The sequence below is a fragment of the Ptychodera flava genome, chromosome 5 (genome assembly GCF_041260155.1).
Source record: "Ptychodera flava strain L36383 chromosome 5, AS_Pfla_20210202, whole genome shotgun sequence".
Lineage (NCBI taxonomy): Eukaryota > Metazoa > Hemichordata > Enteropneusta > Ptychoderidae > Ptychodera > Ptychodera flava.
Window position 1 is genome coordinate 8,424,831 of NC_091932.1, and position 22,650 is coordinate 8,447,480.

Below are 22,650 nucleotides of genomic sequence, written 5' to 3' on the forward strand. Positions count from 1 at the left end.
AAATCCGCGACACAACAGAAAAATACGCGAGAATGTCGCGGAATTGCGGCCTGGTGAGAACGCTGTGTATATAAATTTACTTTAAGTGAAAAATGCTGACTTTATACATAAGCATTCTCATAGTTGAATAACATCACAAGTTGGACGTTACTATTTGAGCAAATTTCTAGATAAACATATTATTTTTGTCAGTTTTTCCAAAGATGTATTTTGGAAAGGTTTTATTACCAAGTCTTTGGCATCATCAGCAGCTGCCTTTGCAGCATTGGCTGCAGCCATTGCGTCTGTGATTGCAATACCAATGTTCTCATAGGCTTTAGCTGCCTTCACTGCATTTTCGCCAAATCTACGGGTGTCTGCAATCAGACTGAAAGAAATCAGAAAACTATCAGTTCAATATTCCTGTTTTATTTCTACAAATGATTCCTTGTCAATGAAACATGCTTTCGGTATACAGAAATCTCTCTCACACCAAGTCTCTACATAAAAAGTAGATAGACTTGAAGTAAAATTTTGTACAAACCCCTGAATTGATTTCACAAGTCTTTTACTGTGGTTTTACGGCTTATCCGGACACCAAACTTGCTAATTACCCAGCAACTTCGCTGATGATATTGAGACTTTGATCAGTAATTACCAAAGCACTTTGGTAATTCACCTCAAACTTGATACTGATCTGGCTGCAGTAACTCCATGGGTGGCAAAGTGTAAACACAGACGCCGACATCTACAGTGCATACAGTGATAGCATAAACCAATTTGAGACATGAGTTTGCACTCGAAATATTCAACAGTGTACCCATACAAAAAATTGCTGAACAAAGTGATGAAAATGGCACAGGACAAATACAACTTGCATCGCAGTAAACCTGCCCACTGCACCAAAAATATTTCTGTAACTTAAATGGACATCATGTCTGATTGAACAGTCCTACTTAATACTTTTTCCGCTCAATTCGTGCTGATTTCGGCACAATTATTGAACACCACTCAAACTTTCAATCACTTTCCTAAATCGACTTACACCTGAAGAAATTGTAAAGGAAGCTAGAATACAGAAAAGATTTTCAATCTCTCTATCTCCATGACTGGGCATTCCTCGATCACATTTATGCTGATAGACAACCATTGCCAAAAGGCAGCAAAATTCAGCAATGATTCCGAGTTAAACTGACACAGTATTTCATATCCCTGCATCAAATGAAATTGAAAACACAATCCCATCAGTGACATTTGGTAAAATTTTCACACGAATCATATCTTGAAATAAATAAAAAAGTGAAACAAAGACGTCTTGTACTTTGCCAATCAACAGCACAGTGTGAACTGTGAAGTGGCATCTGCATTGCCTGCACGTTAAAGCAACTCATTGTACTCAGTATCAAATTGGTCTGCATCTTATGAAAACAACAACTGGCAGTGAAAGTTGTAATAAGCACTGGTAAAAACTTCACGATGAAAGGATAATTGCTTCAAATGAATGAAACTGCAGGTTTTATAGGAGGAAAACAATGGCGAATGCGCGGAGTGGGACTATAGGAGACGGAGGGTCATAGGATTATAAATAAACTGGATAATGTTGGATTTTCCTCACAATACTGTAGCAGGGATTCCAATGTCCCCTTGTTTTAACATTAGTAATAGTTTTTCTGCTCTGGAAAGTGATTTAACAAACTCTAACGACTATCCTAACCTCTCCGTAGTTGAGTTTTACATGTAACATGGATGAACAGCACACATGTACATATGTTGGTTTTACTGAGGAATGCTGTTCAGTGGAATGCGAACCCGTCACAAATTAGTTTATGGCACTAGTATGATACTTATCAGTGACTTTGTATACACATTGTGTACCCCATGGAGCACTCATGCAGCCAGATCAAGTATCAAGTTTGAGGTGAATTACCAAAGTGCTTTGGTAATTACCGATCAAAGTCTCAATATCATCAGCGAAGTTGCTGGGTAATTAGCAAGTTTGGTGTCCGGATAAGTCGTAAAACCACAGTAAGTCATCTAGACACCTTTTTGAGTCGTCTGTTCACTTCTTTTATTGTGTTGACCCTCATAGTAAACTCTCTCCATCATTGAATGAAACACTGGCAAGGTACTGCCACTGAACAAAACACAAGTTCATCGATACTTCAGTTTATACCGCAATTTATTTCTCTATACTCATATCAACACTTCAGGTCAGAGTTACAGAATTGTCAAGAATAACCCAAATATATTATTCATATATAGTCCAATATGCCTAAATTACAGTCCTTTCCTTCCAATTATGTTTATTATGTATCATTATAACTGGATGTTGACCCTTTGAGCGCCAAAGTCTATTTTTGTCACCTTTATAAAATATACCACAGTCAATTTTTTTCTGATTTTTGCCAGAATTTTGGTAAAAAACTGTAGCCGATGGAATGTGATATCTCTTTGGTCAAAAATTATGAAAAAACTTACAGAAAAGTTCACAAAAATTGGCAAAATATTGCATTAAAATTTTGGTGGGAAAAATTACAGCAGTCAAAGGATTAATGACATGGCAGGGTCTTTATAATTTACAGAATAAACAAGTCTACAAATTCCCCATGAAATAGAATCAAAAACAATAAACACTTACGCATCCAGTTCTTCTGCTTGTCGATGCAGATTTTGTGCATGGATTGTAGCATTCTCAACCAGTGGTTCAAGGTCTTCTGTTTGTTCTTTGAGAAGGTCAACATATGGATCTAGCTGTGCAATACCTGCATCAAGTTTGGAAGATTCCAATGCTGTTGTCTGTGCAAGACAGAGATCAACAGTAATATCAAAAAGATGAAAATCTTCAGAAACATAATTATGAAAAGGGTAGAGCATTTCAAGGCAAGGGGAATACGAAGAATCAAGCATCTTGGATTCCTGAAAGCTTTAAGTCCATGGAATTGAAGTTTAGTTGAGAATTGTGTGGCATGATTGCTGTATTCTTAAGTTTCAAAAATTGGTCAAAAATTTTCAGACTGAATGAACTGAAATTCAAATACTTTAGGTCAACATCCTTCAAACTCTCGATAAATTGCCTTTTATTACCTCACACACTGAATGACAGACAACCATCCTGGAAAAATATTTTCAATTTGTGAAATAATTTTACAAACTCATCATTGATCATTGATACACTAACAAATGTCAAATGTGTACTTCTTTGACATGAAATTTGATGGGCTAAGTTAAATGTGTACTTCTTTGACATGAAATTTGATGGGCTAAGTTTAATGACACTCTTCAAATTGACAAACTTCTACTAACTTGAACAGCCATTTCAGCGTCATCCAAGAAATCTTTAGCTTGGTCAAGAAGATCTCTACCAGTCTCTACATCATTGTCTGCATTCTTGAATCTATCTTGAACTTCTTCCATTGTTTTCTGTTCCAAATAAAATAAACAAACTTTAAGATGTAAATAAGTCACAAAATATCAACATGGCTATCTCTATGCTACAATCATAAAGCTTCATTCACAGTAACTTGTCACAACTCATTTTGATTACTAAATTTCCTGTAATGCAGTCTTTTGATAGAATATATAATGTCAAAATGTCTTGTTTTAAACTTATCATTTCAGTCTGTGCATCTAATGTTTCTAAGTTTTAACAGAACTTTAGACTAAATCCATTTGTCAACAATAAAATTTCATGTTGCACACAAAACATTGTAACTTGTACACAAAACATTGCAAGTTGTCACAAAACAGTGTAACTTGTACACAAAACATTGTAACTTGCACACAAAACATTGCAAGTTGTCACAAAACATTGCAAGTTGTAAACACAACATTGCAAGCTGTCACATAACATTGCAACTTGTACACTGCATTGAAACTTGTACACAAAATATTGCAAGCTGTCACAAAACATTGCAAGTTGTCACAAAACATTGCAAGTTTACACAAAACACTGCAAGTTGTGACAAAATATTGCAAGTTGTACGTAAAACATTGTAACTTGTACAAAAAACATTGTACGTTATCAGAAAAGATTGCACGTTGTACACAAAAGATTGCAACTTGTACACAAAACATTGCAAGTTGTGACAAACATTGCCTGTTGTCATAAAACATTGCAATTTGTAGACAAAACATTGCAAGTTTTCACAAAACTTTGCAAGTTGTACATAAAACATTGAAACTTGCACACAATGAATGTGCTTGCAAGTCTGACACTTTGTATCTCAACATACTTTATGGCGCAGCAGGTCACATTCAATCATTAAGCAAAAATACTGAAAATTGCTTACAAAAGTTTATCTCCTTTAGCCCTTTCACGATCATAGTTATGCTAAAACCCGCTGTAATCAACATCAAGTGTGGTCCTGTTCATAATAAATAGGGGCGAACATGATGATTAGACTGTCATTTGTACCTTGTAATCTGGATCTTTGTTAAGTTCGTTGAATGTCTCCACTTCATCAAGTACCCGATCTGTTTGCTCGCTCTCACTGATCAACTCACGAAATTTATCCATCAGGTCATCCATGTTGTTACTGACTTCATCAAATTTATCTCCAAGACCACCCTCTTCCTCTTTCAGATTCTTGACTCTCTCAAGTGCTTGCAAAAACAAGAAAATAATTCATCACATTATAAAACAAAACCACTGACAAAGGACAGAGAGATTTAAAAAGTGACAAAATGAAATAAGTGCTACCATTGGCTTAGAGCTACAAGTGGTATTTCTGATAACCAATCATTTGCAATTTTAATTAGTGTCCTTACTTTCAATAGCATTTTGTAACTCATTTTCAGCATCATTTTCAGGATCATTGAAATCTCTGCCTTCAATTTCACGGACAATCTTCCTTGCTTTCTTCAGCAGATCTTCGGGATCAGTGTTTCCGTTTTGGCCAATTTCACCAGCTTTCTTTTGGGCGCTATCCACAGCAGCTGTGCAGAGCATGAAAACATTGAAGTCATTATTGAAAACAAATCTGTTGAAATATCAGCATTGAAAACGGTCCTGATACCCTTGTCAGTCATCCATGCAATGTCATTTTGACTCAGTATGCCCAAGGGATGGCGGTACAAATAAATCAACGTTTACAAACGTGTGTGGAAATACACATACTTCTATGTGCATTTGTGAACATGCTTTTGTTTGTACCGTGGTCCCTGCGAATTCCGGGTTTAACCTACCGGTATTGTCTGATGTCAGACCCCCTTTTTGTAATACATGACTACATTTTTCTGATGCCAGACTTATTTTCTTACCTGATACGTATCCAAGAGGTCATGCATCAAACAATAGAGATGCTAATTTTGGCATGGTTTACACACAATGAATTGCACAATTAGAATTCTAATTTGAAAACTTAGTGGTTCTTAATAATTGATCAAGGGCATACAAGTTAAGATCCAAATATTCAACTTCGGCAGGTTCACTTTCAAACAAATACAGAGCCTGAATGTCTTTCATAACGCACTTTGCAACATTTAAGATTTTATTAAGCTAGTTTGGAAACCACTTTTGAAATCTTCAATTTGAAATTGAGTTACTTGAGCCATTTGCCATTAAAGAACATGAACTGTCGTAGATTTTAACCCTTTTACCACCATTTGTTTGGCCAAACACCACTGCTATTAACCCTTTGAGTGCAAAGGTCAATTTTGTTGCCTTGCGCCTTTATAAAAAATACACCCCGTCAATTTTTTTCAGATTTTTGTCGAAATTTTGATACACAAAATGCCAATGAAATGTAATATTCATTTGGTCCAAAATTATCTAAAATTCCAGAAAAATTCCTGAAAATTGGCAAAATGTTGCACTGTAACTTTGGTGGGAAAAATTATAGCACTCAAAGGGATAATAATTATTATTGTGGACCTGCTTACAGGGAACGGGGTGAACCGGCCAAGAAATTACACAATATTTTCACTACATGCCAATGTTCCAAAGGCTGAGAAATGAAGAGATCACTCACCCCTAGCACTTTTGACGGCATCTTCTACAAGCTTCTCTACTTCCAAAGCTCTCTCCTCAGTGTCAGCTGCATCATCAGAAGAATCTTTTGACTTTTCCTGGGATTTTTCAGACTGTGTGTGAAATGACACCAATAAAATCTGTCATCTTGAACATGGGGAATGTACAAGGTCTTTTGAAGGCACTTTGTAACAATTATCATTGATCGAACTATCTTATATCAAATGAGGTGTAGTATGAAAGTCACATGTAAGATTTATTTGACATTTCAATTATCCATCAGGACTTTAAAGGGAAGGGGTCGTTGGAACTCTGCTCAAAGGTTGCAAGGGACCTCTATGACCCATGTAAACACTGTATCTACGGTACGTTGGCGATTGATGAAAGTTAAAACATGTTTGGTAACAATGAATATCATAAAATTTAAATGTTGTAGCTATGATGGCATGATGCATCTAGATGTCATGCATGATATACATGGTTTGTAAACAAGAAAGAAACACACGGGCAGTTCCAATGGCCCCCGTCCTTTAATTTTCATCACTGAAATATGCAAACAGAACAAGAAATTAAGATGTACATTAAAAAATTCTTCAATTATAACACAGTGTTTTGCCCAGGAATTGTAAAGGTGGGACACAGTGTCCTATGATTGTTAAAATAGGGGGACAATGAGTTACAATAGGGGGTCAATGTGTGAGCGAAGAATGCAAAGCAAAGTAAAGTCACCAAGGCAGGAAGGTATTGTAAACATGTAGGGCTGTTGTTTTGATATCATGAATACATACATTCATTTTAAAATTACAGTACATTTACCAATGATTTTGACGATGAGATACAGCTGGATATTGATACACTACCTAATTAGGTTTGTCAGTTTGCTGCGAATTTACCCTTTTAGTGGTCAACTTTTACAACTTTGCGCTAACATCAGACAGACTAAAACAGCAGGTGACGCAGCAAGATGTCTGTAAACTAATTTACTATGTAGTATGTTTATATCTTTACAGCAGCTATCAGTTTCAATGGTGACACACACAGAGACTGGTTGCCAAGTTTTACAAGCAGTTCAAATTCACCGAGAGGTTCATTTTACACATACTCTATTATTTTGAAGTCATGAACTTCATTGATATTTAACTACAGAGAACACTGTCCTCTGAGTCTAAATTTGCAGTAACGTCGTTCTTTTACCACCTCTCCGTGAATTTGAACTGCTTGTAAAACTTTGCAACCAGTCTCTGTGTGTGTCACCATTGAAACTGATAGCTGCTGTAAAGATATAAACATACTACATAGTAAATTAGTTTACAGACATCTTGCTGCGTCACCTGCTGTTTTAGTCTGTCTGATGTTGGCACAAAGTTGTAAAAGTTGACCACTAAAAGGGTAAATCCGCTAGCAAACTGACAAACCTAATTAGGTAGTGTATCAATATCCAGCTGTATCTCATCGTCAAAATCATTGGTAAATGTACTGTAAGATTGCTGGACGTCTCCTATAATGGTTTGTGACAAAGTCATTTTAACTGGTTGTATTTACAGTTTTGAATTGTAAAAAAAGACATCATCATGATAAAATCAATTTCATGTGCATTTTTCTTTTATGGGGATTCTTGCCAGTTACTGCATTACATGTGTTTAACAGAAATAAAGAAGATGTTTCATTACACTTATGACTCCAGAACTAGAAGTGGTTGAAGACAATAGTTTGATGCACATTGTAACCTTTTTTTTTTCATTACTGGTATAAAGTTCTCTTCTTTTTTATAATTGCTCCAATGACTGACACTTTTCCCTGAAAATTGCAAAAATATAGTTTGAAAACACAAATATCTGAGAGAACTCCTTGATCCTCATGATAGCAATAGCACATTGCCATAAGGCTGTTTTGACAAGCTAGGTGGTTCTTGTTAAGATCAGCTACAATTGAGCTAGGGGGTCTTGACTATATATGGAATTCAGCATGGTGACCTCGATCTCAAGCTCGGCTTGCTTGCAGACGATCGGAGAGTTGTATGAGACTCCTTCTGGGGAAATTTAAGGCAAATTACTACTTTGAAAGTCAGGGATATAGTATTTCAACAACATTGTAGGGTTGATGATATTTTTAGGTGAAGTCATGAGCTTCCAGTACACCAAATACAGTCAATTCCGTTTGATGCCATGTGCCCAGGCTAGTATAATGACTGAAAATTTGATTCTCCGTACTTCACTGTGCGAGCATATATTTACATGTAAACGTTTCATTTCAAGTTGGTGGTCAATAAAATTTGCTTTGTGAAAAGTTAGTTGTTCTTTTTACAAGCCTTCCGCTTCAAAATCATTGTCTGGTTATCGGGATCGTACATTGTCCCGCATTTGATTTTTGTCCCCAAGGCTGCAGGGCCCACTGGACGCAGTTATACCATGAATCGTAGACTGTAATAGACTAACTGATTTTCCAATAGTGTTTACATTGTGACGAAAAAAACAGACTAAATTTTAAATATTCCATTGTCTCAATAGAGAAGCAATAACTGTATGGGCTATCAAGTGTGTAATTTGGTAGCTAAAAAAGAAGTCTGTCTGTGGACGCTGGACTTACAATTCTAGCCTTGATTTTAGTGCGTCCCTTTGACCCATGTCCGGTATTTTTGCGGGACGTGGTTGCTAATTTTGCGTCAAAAAGACGCAAGAACGCACTCTGGGCAAAACACTGATAACAGAGTTAAGGTAGAATGCACCTCGGGGACAGATATTCGGACTCTCAAACTTTTACAATTTTTTTTCTGATATACCACTGGTGGGGGTTTATTTTGAAGCTCTTGGTGTAAGAAAACTTTCCACGGGCTTAGTTTTTTGAAATTCGAAAATTTTATTTTTCTTCATAGAGCTAACACATGGATGGCGGCCATTTTGAATTCAAAATATCCTTAAATCTTGGGTAATTTGTTTGTCTAGTATCAAATTTTGCACGGTGACCCCATATTTTTATTCTTGATTTTGAAAGAGAATGGATGAAAGATTCCTTAAGGAAAGTTTGAGCAAAAGTTTAAGTCTTTCACTTTCGAGGTGCACACTACATTTATAACAAAGTTTATGAACGTCAATGAGCTTTTGATATTTGTTAAAAATACAGGCATGAGCAAATGTAAGAGTTTCATATTTTGTTCCCGGCCCATAGTCTAACTTGAATGAAGTAAAATAGATCCATTTTCACAGTGATATCTGAGGTTAACTTGGTGTTACCTTCTTTTCAATTTTGTCAGCTTTCTTTTTAAGTTCATCAATCTCATCCAGTTTGGGTTCTAACTGAACAGGCAAGTGATGTCCAAGGCCTGGTAACAATGCCTGCAGAGAATGTAAATTAAAAATGGAAAATTGAATGAAATTGTTACTGTTAGTGAAGGAAAAGGTAAATCTGAAACTATTATACGAGTATAATGAAAAATATAAACTTTCAAACTGTACATACAGAACCTTGCATTCTACACTGATCTACTCTGGAAGATGGGACACGTTTGCCCTGCGAGTGAGTGCAGTGTATTTCATTGATCAACATTAATGTTATTTAAAAGGCCTACTTAACTGGTATTTCACACACTCTGTGTAAGTTGACGATTAAAAGACTCAGTATAAAGTAGGTTCATTGTCAGTAACCTTCTGGGCATCTTCCTAGTGGAAACTTACCCAAACCCAGTAGTGGGATTAGTACAGGGGTGAATGCTTCAACTCTCATCAGTAGTAATTAATGAGTTCCTCATGAATACTCATGGCACATGAGCTGCCATATTACCGGTGGGAAGCAAGGTAGAGGTATACCCCGGATACCTCCTAAGGTACGAATTATTTGAAAAAGGCATCTTCTCTTGAACAAAACTAAACTTACTCTGAGATCCCAGGCTGTCTCGTTTAATTTCTGAAGTTTTCTGTAAGCATCAACTCCAACAGATACATCTCTGATACTATCAATGGTGTCTGTGACATTACTGGTCATTACTGCTACATCATCCACCAGTACTGTAACACACTCATCACAAGCTGTGTAGGAAAAAGACGAAAAGAACATTTCAAGGCGCTGTCACTGAAACAAATGCACGATGTGTGTAAACAGAAAAGAATGAATCAAATGTTATGAGCTGATACTATTATGATTATTAAATCTTGTTGTTAATACAAAACTTCTACTGTCGTACACACGTAAGAATGGACAGTGAAATTGATCTAAATGTTATCACACTTGTGTAATTGGTTTGTAAGGTTGTTTCAAAATTTACTACAGGATCTGAGGATCAGTAATTTTAGTTGAGATGTGGCAAACAACATACGGATGATAGTGATGTTTCACACTAGGCTTCCGCTGTAATCGTTGAGATAAAACAATAAAGCCTGTCGGCCGGTAGGAACTGATTAGTGTCTGTATGTGTAGGGTAAAGATTTCCTGACTTTCTTCCCCCGTACATTTCAACAACTTTCTCACGTACTACTTCTGGCGTATGCACATCCCTTTTCCTGTGGATCATGATTTTTTTGCCAACTTCATACAATGCAAAGGCAACAAGAGTCTAATGACAACTAGATTCTGACTCGGCTGTGATACAATGTAACTCAGAGCGGCGGTATATAAAGAATGTAATATGAGTCTGTGTGTTATGTGAAGTGCACTGCAAAGTGTACTCCATGGTGCGTTTATATTATGGGTCCATAAAAGCTCTTTGATTTTCACTGGTGTTATAACAAGTCAGTGCAACTTTTAAGGCAAGTTTTGGAACAACTTTACAAACCAATTGCACAAGTGTGGCAACATTTAGATCAATTTCACTGTCCATTCTTATCTGCATATCAGTCTGACATAAACTATGAGCAGATGAGATTCCAACACAAAACCTTGCTAGCCAAGTCAATGGTCATAAGTATATGAAGCTTCTTCTGCATCATTTGTTGAGGTTAGAGGTCATGACTGATTCTGATTCCTATCATGGCCATGTCATTAAACTGCTGAAATAAAGATACTCTAGTAATTTTTCAAAATTATTTCTGAAACTGTTTGCAAATATTTTGAAGCTCATACTTTTTCTACCATTAATGATATTATGGAGACTGGAAAAAAAATCAACACTGCAACTATGAAAAAAGACTTTATAAAAAGTTTTCAAAATATCTGTTGCAAGTAGGAGATGCTGTACCAGCAATGTTATCTTCAGTATTAAACACACCTGAATTTGTGAATAGTTCTTTTGGTCTGTTACCAATACACTGTGTTTGAATGTAGTTATAACAAAATAGGAGTTAGAATAAAGCAGAATTACAGATTACAACTTACAAGGTTGACTGCATACCGACTAATAAATCATTTTGAAAGATAAAATCCAGATATGCCTGGAATATGAAACTCACGTTGACATCCAACATCAGTTAGGATAAACTTGTCTTCACAAACATCACACATTGGTCCCATGGCACCAGGTAAACAGATACATTTCCCTGTGTTTTGTTCACACAGTAGGTGATCTGGACAGTCGCACTCTACCGGTAAATGGTAAATAACAAAATTAATATTGTGATATTTAAAAACTCCAAGTATTCCAATACCATCCTTCTGAGAGTGCTATGTACAATTCAGTTAAGTTTTTGAGTGCTGTGGCTGTTCCCAACAAAATTTCAGTGCAACATTTTTACCAATTTTTATGAATTTTTCTGTATTTTTTGATAATTTTGGACCAAATGGACATCACATTTTATTGGTTACAGTTTGTTATCAAAATTTTTACAAAAATCTGAAAAAAAATTGACTGGAGTATATTTTGTAAAGGCGACAAAATTGACTTTAGCACTCAAACGGTTAAACCCTTAAATCCCTATGATTCAAATCTACTGCTTTCTACAGCAGAGAAAGAACACAGGTGTTAAAGGTTGATATTTCTCCAATCATAACATGAAGTAATCTTTGCTTTACTTTGACAATCTTGAAGCACAGAAAGGAAGCTGGACTGAAAAATGGGGCGTGAAAGTATGCAGTTACTTGAAGAAATTTACAACTACCGTATGTGTCTATGAATATTTGTAGAACAACATTGTCGGAGAAATTTGATAATGTCTTACCGGATATTTCTGAGAGTATGCCCAGGGCCGTTAAACAGAAAATGGCTACATTGTCTGCTTCACACCTGTAGCTAAATAACGGCCAAGGGCCGTAATTCGGTAAAAATTTACCGCCAATTTAATAAAAAATACGGGATTTATTCTCTGGTCGTTCTACGTCACGACAACCCGCGTCTATGTCATCAATTTTGGTGCGTCGGACCTTTTTTTGTCGATCTTCGGTGTGCTCGTAAATATGTAAACAAACAACATGGCGGCCGATGTTTCTCCCACGATCAAAAGTCATGTAATGAAATCGATATTTTCACAGACTACGACATTACTCATCCGAACAATGTAAACACAAGAGTGTACCGCCCGTATATTCCGAAGGAATTACGTGAATAATTTGCGGAAACAACGAACTCGAAGCTGGTCGCATATACCGTGGGTTCCGTACGCATTGCAAACAGGGTCAGGCGCGACGTTTACAGTGTTCGCGCCGTCGAGATTCAGTCGATATTTGTTCCCGAAAAATAGCGTATCTTCGTCTGTGATAAATTTCTAGGACTATACTACATTTGAAATAGAGTATAACTTTGCGGAAGGTAGCCTACGTGTAGACCGAGAGCTGTCATTTGCTCCACACACGAACGAACGTGAGCGCTAACGCACACGACGGACAACTGGAAATGATTGACAACTTGTGCAAGGCGTACTGATATTTATTCCTAAAGTAGTTCAAAAGTTTAAACACGGAATCGTCATGGAAACTTATTTTATTTTGCAAAAAATAACGAATTCTTGGCTTGTGCATGTGATAAGTATATTATTCCCTAATATTTTTCTTCGTTCAACTCGGAAATACTCGTGACGTAATGACCGTGTCACCACTCGTCTTCGACTCGTGGTGACACGGTCATTACGTCACTCGTATTTTCCTTCGCTGAACGAAGAAAAATATTAGGGAATAATATCTAATTATCACATGCCTCCATAGTTTGTCGAACGCATTCAAATACGGCTAGTTTTCAATCGGATTCGAACCCACAACATACGGCATCAGTCGCCTAGCTGAGAGGCCATAGACAGAACCGCTCGGCGAAAAAGCGAAGAAAATCATCGATCAGATTTTGACGTGTGCACGTGTTCTGAGGTTGACCTAGTTTGTAAGTGTGACAAGTTAATCAAAGTAGTCGAACGTGTGAAAATAGATACAGTGTTTCACATTCGTTGCACGCAAAGAGGTCAATAATCGTAAACAATTGTGGATCATACCATTTCTACTAGGGATTACTACTACTGTTACGTTTGTGAATGCAACAAATTTACGCGAAGAAAATCGAGTGGGCGTACTCTCAGAAAAATCCGGTAAAACGAGCTGAACAGCTTCCTCAATCCGTTGAATTTCATACATGTAATTCATACTGGTACACTTGTCCAAAGTGAATCGCCTCCATGTGCAAATGCAGTAGTTCCATGTTTAATGTTTTTAAAATTAAGAAGAAATTAAATACGAAATGCAAAAATCATAAATCTAAACACAGAAATCTTCCAGTCCTAAATGCACAGTGTAAAATATTAGTATTGGAAGTTGAGTTGAATCCAAATATGACCTTTGACATGACCCATAACCTTTGACACTTACTTTGACATCCACCTGGACCGTAGTCCCAGTAACCAGGGAGACATTCCCTGCATTGTCTTCCACTTACTCCAGGCATACATTCACACTGTCCGGTTATTCCATCACACTGTTGTATACGGGATGCCTGACCACAGCCACATGCCAGGCAGCCTTGACACGTATCAAAGCCGTAGAAATTAGGCTGGAAGTGAAATTGGAACAACATTTACCGGTATTTCTAGAGATAAATTCATTCCTATTGTCTGGATTTTCTACTCCAAACAAATCTTGGAAAACAATGTTGTTTCAAACTACAGTGAAGCTACCATCTTTGTGGTGATTAGAATATGAAAGATGTCAAACAGAAAAGATTGTTGTATGGAGGGAACCAATCTGAGAACATGAGCAGAAATAAAGCATGTTTTTTATCAATAAGACAGTAAAGAGTAGCATGGGATGGTGTTACCAACCTTTCATTCTTGTCACAAGTTTTGGGCAACATAGCTTGCTTAAATCAGAAGTTCACAATCTGAACTACATTCAGTCATTCATCCTATCATATTGATATGAGTACTCATGCATGTGACCATGGTAATTTCAATGTTAAAAAATACCGTCAAGGACACTATGTGCTCACATTCGGTTTGAATTGGTCCATTTGAGAAATATTTAAACCAGGAAAAACAAGAATGACAAAAGCAAATAAGGTCTCCAACTTAGGTACATGTACTGGAGGTCATCTTTAGGAACATGCATATCAACTTCTATAGCAATGGGAGAAGCAGATCCTAAATACATAAGCAAATGTCAACAACAAAAAACAGAGAAGGCTTGATTAAAAGAAAAGGTGGGAGTGGGCAAAAAATGCACAAGGGATCTGGTAAAAAAGTAATGCTACCTCATCAATCTTCTAGACCCTACTCCCTCCTGAATATCAAATGTTCCACCCCTTGGTATTACATAACGACAGATGACAGGAAACTATTTACAACCTTGGGAAGTTTTTAATTAATGCCATGAGTGTTATCATTCTAATGTAAACAGCACTTAAGTTAGTTACAGATAGTGAAATGTCTCTACTGTGGGCGGTGATTACAACATCTGGAATTATCCTGGATCCAAATTTCTCATCAGTTCTTGTATGTCTTACATAAAAAAGTTGCAAAAATTGGTCCAAATGAAAAAAATCACCAGGTCCTCAGCTTTGTTTTCTGGATCAAAGTTTCCTACAAATTGATACCAAATATGACAAAATTATGTTCACAGCCTTCAAAATTGTCACACAACATATCCTGGGTTGGTGTAGGTCATTTAAGGTCAAAAACTGAGAAAATTACCTAAAATATACAAATTTGGGGGTTTCCCAACACTTTGAGCAGAAAATTTATCTCATAACATCTTTCGGGACTCTATACCAAATTACAAAGCTATCAAACATGGGACTTTATACCAAATTACAAAGCTATCAAACAAGTAATTTTGAGATAAAGTTTTCTTGACCAAAAATGACAATATTGTCGTAAAAATACAAATTTTCAATGTTTCAGGACAATTTCCACATATCGAACTATTGTCATCTCTGTACGTCTGTGTACCAAATATGAAAGCTGTCTGTCCAGGGGTTTTAACCCTTTCACCCCCAATTCCCTGTATACAGGTCCAACTTTACCATAGAAAACAATGGATTTGGGACAAACCATGGTGGTGAAAGGGTTAAAAAGAAAATACTGTTTAGGATTTTTTGACCAAATGACAAAATTGCTCCAAAATAGTAATTTCCCCATTTTGTCATAATTTCAACAAATTAGAAGAGTAACACCCTTGCAAAGAGTCAACCAAAATTTGAGAATGATTGGGCTGGCGGTTTCAGAGAAGAAGAATTTTTACTGAAAATGAGAAAAATCACAAAAAAATTCCAAATAACCAAATGTGAGCTAACAAAAATGACAGCAACATTAGGACTTGTATAGGGCTGATGAAATGATTTGTGATCTGCTTAGCTAGGAATTTTTCAAATCTCACTCTTGTTGCATCAACTGTGCCAGTAACACTTGGTTTACAACAGCACAGACTAGTGACCGAGTCACACTACATGTATAATTACAACACTAGCTTATAGGAGTACTTACCAAACACCTGTTACATCGAGTGCCAGTCACACCCAGTTTACAGTAGCACAGACCAGTGACTGAGTCACACTCATTGGTACCACACGCATGACACTCACATTCTGAAATATAAAGAAAACAAAATGAAACATATTGGAACATGCAAAAAAAAACATCTACTCTGGTTTCACTGATACTTATGATGTAAAGCTCACCTTTGCACTCCTTGGCAACGACAGCATCTCCATAGTAACCCTCCGCACATTTTTCACAATTATCCCCAGTGGTGCCTGGACGGCAACTCAGACAATTTCCTCGAAGAGTGTCACACATTGGACCATTGTAGCTGGGATCCAAGTTGCCATGACAATTACATGGCTCACAACTTCCACCAATTGCTGTGGGGTCACCATGGTAACCATCTTCACACCTATGATGGAGAATTAAGAAAAACCTTTGTTTCTCATGCTCAAGTGTTTCGATCTAGACTTGCCATGTCAGCATTTTATCCATATTTGCTTGAAAAACTGTACAGAAAATGACTGCATTATACACAGAAGCAACCGTAAATATATGCTGCGCAGTCTGATTGTGACATGTAGGAATCACTGCTGCATGTAACAATTTATCATTTTCACGTGAGTAGTTGGATCGTCACTGCATAATTTTGGGGTCAAAATGACTCTGCCATATTAAAAATACTCAATTGTCACATGCAAGTCATTCTAAAGCTGCCAGTTTTCCATTAAATTTCAACATTTTTTGGTTGATCTTAAAGGTAAAATAGTATAATTGACAGTATAAACCACCTTCATGAGTATAACCCATATAAATTCATGAATGAGTTTATAAAATTCTGAAATATATAAAGTGATAATCACCACAACTTGATAGAATGGGCAACTCTGTACAAGTAATTGCACTATCTCATTCATTAATAGCAGGTAAACCAATCCACATGACATATGAACAGGGTTTCAGACTTTACTCACTTCATACCATTATCACTGACTTGTTCACCTTACCTGTCACACCTAACTCCAGCATAACCAGGCAAACAATCACAAGATGTTGTTTCACCATTGCGTCCAAATGTGCAAGAGGTTGCAAAGCTGAAATGATACATCAGTAAGTTTGATATTATTTTCTGTTGTCACTAAATGGTTGTGTGCTTTGCGATTAAAGTGTTAACATTTTACTAGATAGTGAGAGTCAACAATGAATTTATAAGCTTTTAATAAGTTAACAGGGTAAAAAATACTTGTTTGATACAGTAATATTAAAGAGATTCTGATAGATAGTACCATAAATTGACGATTGAGGATATGGCTTCAATAGGAATTTTACAGTAATCAACACCAGATGGGTATTGATATTTCAACAAGCATGACCTAGCGGCCGATATAGCTCCGCTGTGTTTATGTACAGAATAACTATTTTTGACACATGTTGATGAAGAAGGTGGAAATCTTTGATAACTCAATGCAGTGGCCAGAAAAAAGTGGCTAAAATTTTTTCACCAAAAATGAGAAAAATTGCCCTAAAATTCAAAATTGCAGATGTCATCATTATTTCAATAAATATCATTTAGTTCATCTATGGAAACCTGTATACCAAATTTCAAAGCTATCAGATAAGTAGTTTTGGAAATACACATTTTTTGTCCAAAAATGGCAAAATTGCCCAAAAAATACAAAATTACACATTTCATCAGAAATTCAAAATATATTACGTAGCTTATCTGTAGAAACCTGTGTACCAAATTTCAAAGCTGTTAGACCAGTACTTTTTGAGAAACACATTTTTTGACCAAAAATGGCAAAAATTGCCCCAAAATTACAAAATTGCAGATTTCATCATTATTTCCATAAATATCATTTAGTTCATCTGTAGGAACCTGTATACTAAATTTCAAAGCTATCAGATGAGTAGTTTTGGAAATACACATTTTTTGACCAAAAATGGCAAAAATTGCCCCAAAAATACAAAATTACAGATTTCATCAGAAATTCAATATATATTACTTAGTTCGTCTATAGAAACCTGTATACCAAATTTCAAAACTATCAGACCAGTACTTTTGAGAAATACATTTTTGACCAAAATGGCAAAAATTGCCTTAAAAATGCAAATTTGCATATTTCTGCACAATTTGAACAAATCTGAAATAGATCATCCCTAGGGACATATGTACCAAATATAAAAGCTATCTGACCAGTAGTTTTGAAGAAGAAGATTTTAAAGATTTTTTTACCAAAAATGACAAAAATTGCCTTACAAATACAAATATGCAAATTTCACCACCATTTTTACAAATCTGGTTTCAGTCACCCTAAGCAAACTGCATATCAAATTTCAAAGCAATCGGACAAGCGGTTTCAGAGAAGAAGATTTTTTTACCAAAAACACCAAAAAATGCCCCAAAAATACAAATATGCAAATTTCACCAGATTTGAACAAACTGAAGTGAGGTCACCCCAAGTGAACTGCATATAAAATTTCAAAGCAATTGGACTTGTGGTTTCAGAGGAGAAGGCAATTGTTGACGGACGACGCGGACGACGGACGACGGACAAAGGACGACGGACGACGACGGATAATCAACCTATTTGATAAGCTCCGCGTCGCTGACAGCGGAGCTAACAAAGCATGCCAGTAGTGTCAGCTATTTCACTGCCAAGTCAGCCTGGCAGGGGCATCTCAGTGTTTTGCAGGGAATAATTTATTTTGAATTAGACTTTTAGTCTATTCTTCATTGGGTTAATGATGTAAGAAAATAACTTTCCTAAATGATAATAGATCTTCAGGGGTGAGCATATCCACTGGCTAAAACTGACAGACTTGTAGTTTATGTTTCAACTTTCCAAACAAACCAGTGAAGTATCATCTGCTGACTACATGTTGACTAGTCAGCGAGTAGAAGTTAACGCTGGGTGAGTGATCTCTTTTAGGCTACTAGCCTGTTGGCTGGTGGATCTTAAAACGATTTACTCACCCTTGACATTGAAATTGTTGTCACACTGATTAGAACTATACTTTGTGACATACATGTAGGTTAAAGCGTCATGTGTATAAACTGGAATGAATGGTTTCAGATCGTAAGTCTCTTGTTACAATCATAGTACGGTACTTGCTATACTTACTTGTTGGATTCAATTGCATAGGGACATGAGCAGATCTTACAATCATCAGGATTTCCACCGGTGGCATCACCTACATACCCAGTCTCACAAATTTCACAATGATCACCCAAAGTATTGTGTTTGCAGTCCTGTGAATAATACAGTGAACCAAACAGATATTAACTATATTGAGAACAATGGAACTTTTCCAACTTGTAATTGTGAAAGCTTAACCAAGATGAAGTAAGTAACATCTTTGCATCTGTTAGTTTGAAACAATGATGTTCCTTTATGGTACTTTTAATTACAAGACATGTCTGATCAAATTTCTTATAGATGTACACTTACAAGACATTTGCCTGTGTTAGGGTCACATTCACCAGAGTGTCCATTACAGTCGCATGGTATACACAAACCAAGATAGGGTCCAGTTTCAGTCCTGTGGTAGCCAGCTCCGCATTCCTAGTGAAAAAAATTTTATCAGGATTATAGAGCGCCCTCTATCAACAAACTAGAGTTTCAAAGCTTCTGAGTGTATTTGAACTACCAGTATATGATACAAACTTCATGGATGTTTCTGATAATAGAAAATAGGGCGCTAAACCTGAAAAATGATCTAAAATTTTCTGTTTTTCTCCAGAACTGAACAAGGAAACTTCACATCCTGAATTAGAGAAGTTCCCACAACATGGCTGCTTGCTTACCTCACATGATAAACCTGTGTTGCTTGGTGGACAAATACATTCTTCCACACTGTCGGCAGGCTCACCATTTGACTTCTTTTTAGCAACAGCTAATGATACAGCACTTAAACTGTAAGAAGAAATTACCAAAGGCTATGTAGAAACTTGTAACATCCATTGTTGTTTACATTGATCTGTACATTAATGTCCATCAGTCAGTTCTAGGATTTACATCACATCCAAATATACCTTCCACGCACATACCCTACCCCTACCTCCCTACCCATAATTCTAGCCTAAACCAGTAGGGTGGGAAAATAGCCAGGACATATCAGGGTGGTGATCCTGCAGATAGCCCCCCTCACAGGCATGCTGTGCACAATATTCTAACATAGATATGCTGTGTTGACAGTGTTAGCTATGGAATTGATCACTTGTTCTGGTTCTCAGGTTAGACTAATAACACTAGGGATGGAAAGGTGTACAATTAACAGGTTGCTAATACCTGGATGTTCCATGCATTTGCAATGATTTTAGACCGATGTACAATTGCTCACAAATATTGTGCTGATTAAGTTTGAACAAAGCTGTTGGTTCTATGTAGACAGTACTTAGGTGTTGGTACCTTGACAGCACTTTGAAAATTGGTATTGCATTTGGCTGATCTATGACTTTATATCCATACAAGACCTAATTTTAGGTCATATACATGTATTGCATTTGGTGAGTGAACTGTAGAGACACTGACAACACACTGTTTTGCATGTTGATGATTTCAGAATTGCTAGCATGAAACTGGACTCTGAGGGGGCTCTTTAACTTTGACAATTCATTCCCCAATGACATGCATGCTATACTGAGGCAACTTACTGTAAATATACAAATAACTTGTGTAAGAGAACAAGAACAGTCAATAAGTGGTCATTTTTTATGGACAGCTGAAACTCTGATGGGTAAACTCTCTCACTAAGATTGCCTCCAATGACAACTTCAAACTCACACATGAGGGGATTGGCCGGCTCAAACCATGTATCTAGGATAATCCTCTGAATGCGGAAAATTTCTGCGTTACCAAATTAATGACTTATGACTCCCCAGAGAGTAAGTAAACTATCGATCAAGTAGAACAAAAGATCACAATGTTTATCAATATGACATCACCCGTGATATTTGTAGAGCAATCACCGATTGACAGTTAGTTCACACCTCAAGTAAGGTTTCTTTTCATATGGAAATGATTTCGAACCTACAGCGTTTGTACCGGGGAATCTTGGCATGAATATCATAAAACAAAAATCAGGCTATTTCTTCGTCAATGCGACATGTAACACTTACCTAGCATCTGCAATGGAAGTCTCGTACTGAGCTCTGATGTGAATTTTTTCAAGGCCAGCCAAAGCCATCATCAGTTCCTCTCTACTGACTTGTCCACTACCAATACTGTGCATGAAACTACTCTGTGGGGAGATGGACATTGAACAGGTCAGAGGTCAAAGCATTATTGACTGACTTTGTAGATGAGCTTTCACTGACTGGAAAGAGGACATAGAGTGAGGGTGATTCTCTTGAAGCAAGGAAATGAGGACATGGACTCCAGAAACTCAGAGAAGTTTCAGTGTTCTCTACACACAAGTATAATCATTGTGACTTATAAGAACTATAGCAGTGGTTTAAGAATCTCTTCAGGCAATAAAAAATCATTGTTGTAACATACTCTTTGCAGCCCCTATCACAGACTTGAGGAACAGAGCTGTCTTAGCAAAAGTAGTACACAAATGTAACAGCTAGTGTTTTGAATCCAGACCTGCAAACAGTGCTGTGAATCAGATCTGTATGCAGTGATGTGTATCAGGTCTGTATACAGTGCTGTGAATCAGGTCTGTATGCAGTGATGTGTATCAGGTCTGTCCACAGTGCTGTGAATGAGATCTGTATGCAGTGATGTGTATCAGGTCTGTACACAGTGCTGTGTATCAGGTCTGTATACAGTGATGTGAATCAGGTCTGTATACAGTGATGTGAATCAGGTCTGTATACAGTGATGTGAATCAGATCAGATCTGTATACAGTGATGTGAATCAGGTCTGTATACAGTGATGTGAATCAGGTCTGTATACAGTGCTGTGTATCAGGTCTGTATACAGTGCTGTGTATCAGGTCTGTATACAGTGATGTGAATCAGGTCTGTATACAGTGATGTGTATCAGGTCTGTATACAGTGATGTGTATCAGGTCTGTATACAGTGATGTGAATCAGGTCTGTATACAGTGCTGTGAATCAGGTCTGTATACAGTGCTGTGAATCAGGTCTGTATACAGTGATGTGAATCAGGTCTGTACACAGTGCTGTGAATCAGGTCTGTATACAGTGCTGTGTATCAGGTCTGTATGCAGTGCTGTGTATCAGGTCTGTATACAGTGCTGTGAATCAGGTCTGTATACAGTGCTGTGAATCAGGTCTGTATACAGTGATGTGAATCAGGTCTGTATACAGTGCTGTGAATCAGGTCTGTATACAGTGCTGTGAATCAGGTCTGTATACAGTGCTGTGTATCAGGTCTGTATACAGTGCTGTGAATCAGGTCTGTATACAGTGCTGTGAATCAGGTCTGTATACAGTGCTGTGAATCAGGTCTGTATACAGTGCTGTGAATCAGGTCTGTATACAGTGATGTGAATCAGGTCTGTATACAGTGCTGTGAATCAGGTCTGTATGCAGTGATGTGAATCAGGTCTGTATACAGTGCTGTGAATCAGGTCTGTATACAGTGATGTGTATCAGGTCTGTATACAGTGCTGTGAATCAGGTCTGTATGCAGTGATGTGTACATGTATCAGGTCTGTATACAGTGCTCTGACTCAGATTTCAATACAGTGCTGTGAATCAGTCTGTGTACGGTGATGTGTACAAAATGTTCAACAGGATTTCATGCTTGTATCTGTACATGTTTTACATGACTGTATACATTATTGTACAAACAGGTGTGTGACATGTTCTGAAATTGTTGCTTGCATTCCATATATGTATCACTAAACAAAAGATGAAACTTTTCTGTGCATGAAAAACATCTCAAATTTTGCCAATTTTGACAGGCCCTGAT

At 37.0% G+C, this 22,650-nt stretch overlaps 1 protein-coding gene across 1 annotated transcript in view; it reads right to left on the reverse strand.

Moving 5' to 3' along the window:
• Positions 1 to 22,650, reverse strand: part of LOC139132922 (laminin subunit alpha-like) — a 121,699-nt gene that overhangs the window by 33,570 nt on the left and 65,479 nt on the right. The window contains exons 37-53 of the mRNA XM_070699276.1: positions 20,885 to 21,006; positions 19,571 to 19,679; positions 19,215 to 19,328; positions 18,888 to 19,015; positions 16,770 to 16,856; positions 15,960 to 16,174; positions 15,766 to 15,866; positions 13,658 to 13,838; positions 11,326 to 11,454; positions 9,818 to 9,969; positions 9,178 to 9,279; positions 5,949 to 6,060; positions 4,747 to 4,914; positions 4,394 to 4,581; positions 3,283 to 3,399; positions 2,618 to 2,775; positions 229 to 367 (exon numbers count right to left, since the gene is read on the reverse strand). Of these exons, the coding sequence (XP_070555377.1) occupies positions 229 to 367; positions 2,618 to 2,775; positions 3,283 to 3,399; positions 4,394 to 4,581; positions 4,747 to 4,914; positions 5,949 to 6,060; positions 9,178 to 9,279; positions 9,818 to 9,969; positions 11,326 to 11,454; positions 13,658 to 13,838; positions 15,766 to 15,866; positions 15,960 to 16,174; positions 16,770 to 16,856; positions 18,888 to 19,015; positions 19,215 to 19,328; positions 19,571 to 19,679; positions 20,885 to 21,006 (2,322 nt within the window). The remainder of the gene's footprint in view (positions 1 to 228; positions 368 to 2,617; positions 2,776 to 3,282; positions 3,400 to 4,393; positions 4,582 to 4,746; positions 4,915 to 5,948; positions 6,061 to 9,177; positions 9,280 to 9,817; positions 9,970 to 11,325; positions 11,455 to 13,657; positions 13,839 to 15,765; positions 15,867 to 15,959; positions 16,175 to 16,769; positions 16,857 to 18,887; positions 19,016 to 19,214; positions 19,329 to 19,570; positions 19,680 to 20,884; positions 21,007 to 22,650) is intronic.